The sequence below is a fragment of the Penaeus japonicus genome, unplaced genomic scaffold, assembly GCF_977035675.1.
Source record: "Penaeus japonicus unplaced genomic scaffold, GWHDUDI00000001_assembly GWHDUDI00000009, whole genome shotgun sequence".
NCBI classification, from domain to species: Eukaryota; Metazoa; Arthropoda; class Malacostraca; order Decapoda; family Penaeidae; genus Penaeus; species Penaeus japonicus.
Genome location: NW_028234411.1, coordinates 20559334 through 20561833, shown reverse-complemented (window position 1 = coordinate 20561833; position 2500 = coordinate 20559334). Strand labels below are relative to the sequence as shown.

The 2500-nt window shown below is 36.5% G+C and overlaps 1 protein-coding gene across 1 annotated transcript in view; it reads right to left on the bottom strand.

Annotated features, from left to right (window-relative positions):
• Positions 1–4: 4 nt before the first annotated feature.
• LOC122263185 (tRNA (34-2'-O)-methyltransferase regulator WDR6) overlaps positions 5–2500 on the bottom strand; it is a 14108-nt gene continuing 11612 nt past the window's right edge. Inside the window, exons 9-12 of the mRNA XM_043031544.2 lie at positions 2138–2500; positions 1495–1651; positions 508–808; positions 5–373 (exon numbers count right to left, since the gene is read on the bottom strand). The exon at positions 2138–2500 is cut by the window's right edge and continues 191 nt beyond it. Of these exons, the coding sequence (XP_042887478.2) occupies positions 51–373; positions 508–808; positions 1495–1651; positions 2138–2500 (1144 nt within the window). The 3' untranslated portion in view covers positions 5–50. The remainder of the gene's footprint in view (positions 374–507; positions 809–1494; positions 1652–2137) is intronic.

Here is a 2500-nt window from a genome sequence, read left to right as displayed (position 1 = left end):
GACCTTTTGATGTTTGTTTAATTTTATTTGTCATTTAGAAATATAAAGAATCATAATTTTCCAACAGAAGTATCCAAGTCATAAACCTGTAATCCGACACCATAGACAAATATTCTCTGAAGGAAATCCGTTTCAGAATCATTTCTGTTGGAACTGGTCTCACTCAGAGGAATTAAAGTCAAACCTTTAACATCGGGTACCCCAGTATAAACTGAACAAATTGGTCTAAGATACGCTGAAGTTGCACCTTCTAGGTCGACTACGCTCATCTCCGTCTGACGTTGAACCAGTTGGGTGCGGCAAAGCTCCCACACGATAACTCTCTGGTCAACTGACGTGCTGACTAGCTGTTTCGATGATACCCACTCCAGGCCTTTGAGAAGGAAAGTTTATTATTCAGTAATGGTTGTTATTATATAAATGAATAAGTAAATAAATTGGATACCATCAAAATATACAATAGCATTATATTCATCACTCCTTCAGGACCAAGTAAAATTAACCTACCAGTAATCTGTGAACTGTGTCCTATCGCACTGCAGAGGAACTTGGAAGTAATTTTCGTGAAGCCTTCTTCTGAAGTGTCCACCATTACGTCCCACACAGACAGCTTGTTATCATCCCCTCCTGTTGTCAGATTTAAATTGCTCTTGTGACTCTCTCTGTCTGTTGGCTGGTGGCAGTATTTGATGGATAAACTGTTGACACCAGATTGATGACTATGGATGGAAGCTAGTTGATGCAGCTCCAGCAAAGGGGGTGGATTGTCGACTGCAACATCAGGTGTGCATAGCCAGTTTACTATGTCCTGGGAAGAAATAAGGAAGTCAAATATATAATACATATATAGTACAACTTAATATTTATATGAAAATGAGGACTTATTTTTATTTATTGGAATAGTCTATATAGCATGCAAAAATAAAATAAAAATAGAAAAGAAAAAATAGCAGCCATAAAGTACAAAAGTAAATTTCATGATACTAAAATTAATAAGGTAGAATGAAAAATGAGGTCAAATAGTAATAAGGAAGATCAATATTTGTGAATTAATGAGATTCACAAAGAATCAGCCATAAAAAAAAATGAAGGAAATTTACTTGTTAAGTCATTGGTCACAGACACTATAGAATAGAAAAAAAATGAGGAAAATATATTACTAAACCTTAACATGATAATAATAATGAAATATGAATCTATATATGATATATTAGCAAAGTTAAACTAATTAATATTTACACAACTCGTGGAAGGTTTAACTTCAGTAGAGTAATCAGAGAAACTCTAGCAATCTTATTTTCGAATAAATTTAGCATAATTTCAATTACCTAATTTTCACAGAATAATAAATAACAACTTTAAATATAGATATACTTTCCTAACTCTAGCATTTCATATCTACTATAAATTCCACTAGCTGGCTTTTGTAAGGTAACTTTATTACATTATAACTTTATGGGTATAAGAGTTACCCAGATTCTACAAACATACTACCTTCATATCCCAGAACACAACCCTTCCATCAGTGCCAGCAGAGGCAAGGATGTGCCGTGTCTGGATTGGCACTCGGACCACCTTCAGGAGACAGTGGTCACATGCTCGGGAACACAAGAGCGTCACTTTCTCCGTGCATCGACTGAACCCAAAGACCCTGTTGAGTGAAGAGCCTGTTAGGTGCCGGGTCAGGGTTGTGTGAGTTGACACATAATAAAAGGCAAGTTCTTGGTATTTAGTCGGATAAGGAATACATTGCCAACACTCACAATTTGGTAGCAATGGATTGCTTGTGATGTCTAGGGTACACTCATAGTAGGTTTAGTACATAGAAACAATTTATAGTGACAATATTGGTTCCAATAGCTGGGGAGGACATGAATCATATTAAGGAAATTGATGGAAAAAATGACAGTGATACATCATAAGAAATCCATCAATAACAAAATTGTTAGTATTATATAACACATCATCTGCATAAAAAAAAATTCTGATCTATAAAATAAAATTAATCATTCCACTTTATAGCAAACATACCAATTGTATTTTTTTCATTAACAAAAAAAATAAATTATAAAGACAAAAGAAGATAATCGATCAACAATCAACTTATTATCAAACAGTAACTCAATAAGATTCCTACCTTAGAACACCATCAGATGATGCTAAGACAATCACTGCTAGCTGATCGGTGATCCAGAAAGCAGTGGCATCCATGTAACGCGTTTCAGGGTCAAAGGTCAGTTCCTGGCTCTTCCAGGTTTTGTTAGTCCCCGTGCGAATCATGTGGGATGTGACTTCCCTGCAGCTGACATTTGGCATCTCTTCTCTGCTCTTGTTATTTTCAGAGTTTTCATTTTCCCCATGGAGCTCAATGTCTGTTCCACTTGGGCCCCTCTGTGAAATGCCATTGGGGGTGACTTTCCATAGCTTCATCTGTGCCCTTCCACCCCCAGACACAAGCCAAGTGCTTTTGTCCGATCCTGCGGCATCGGTCACTCCTTCC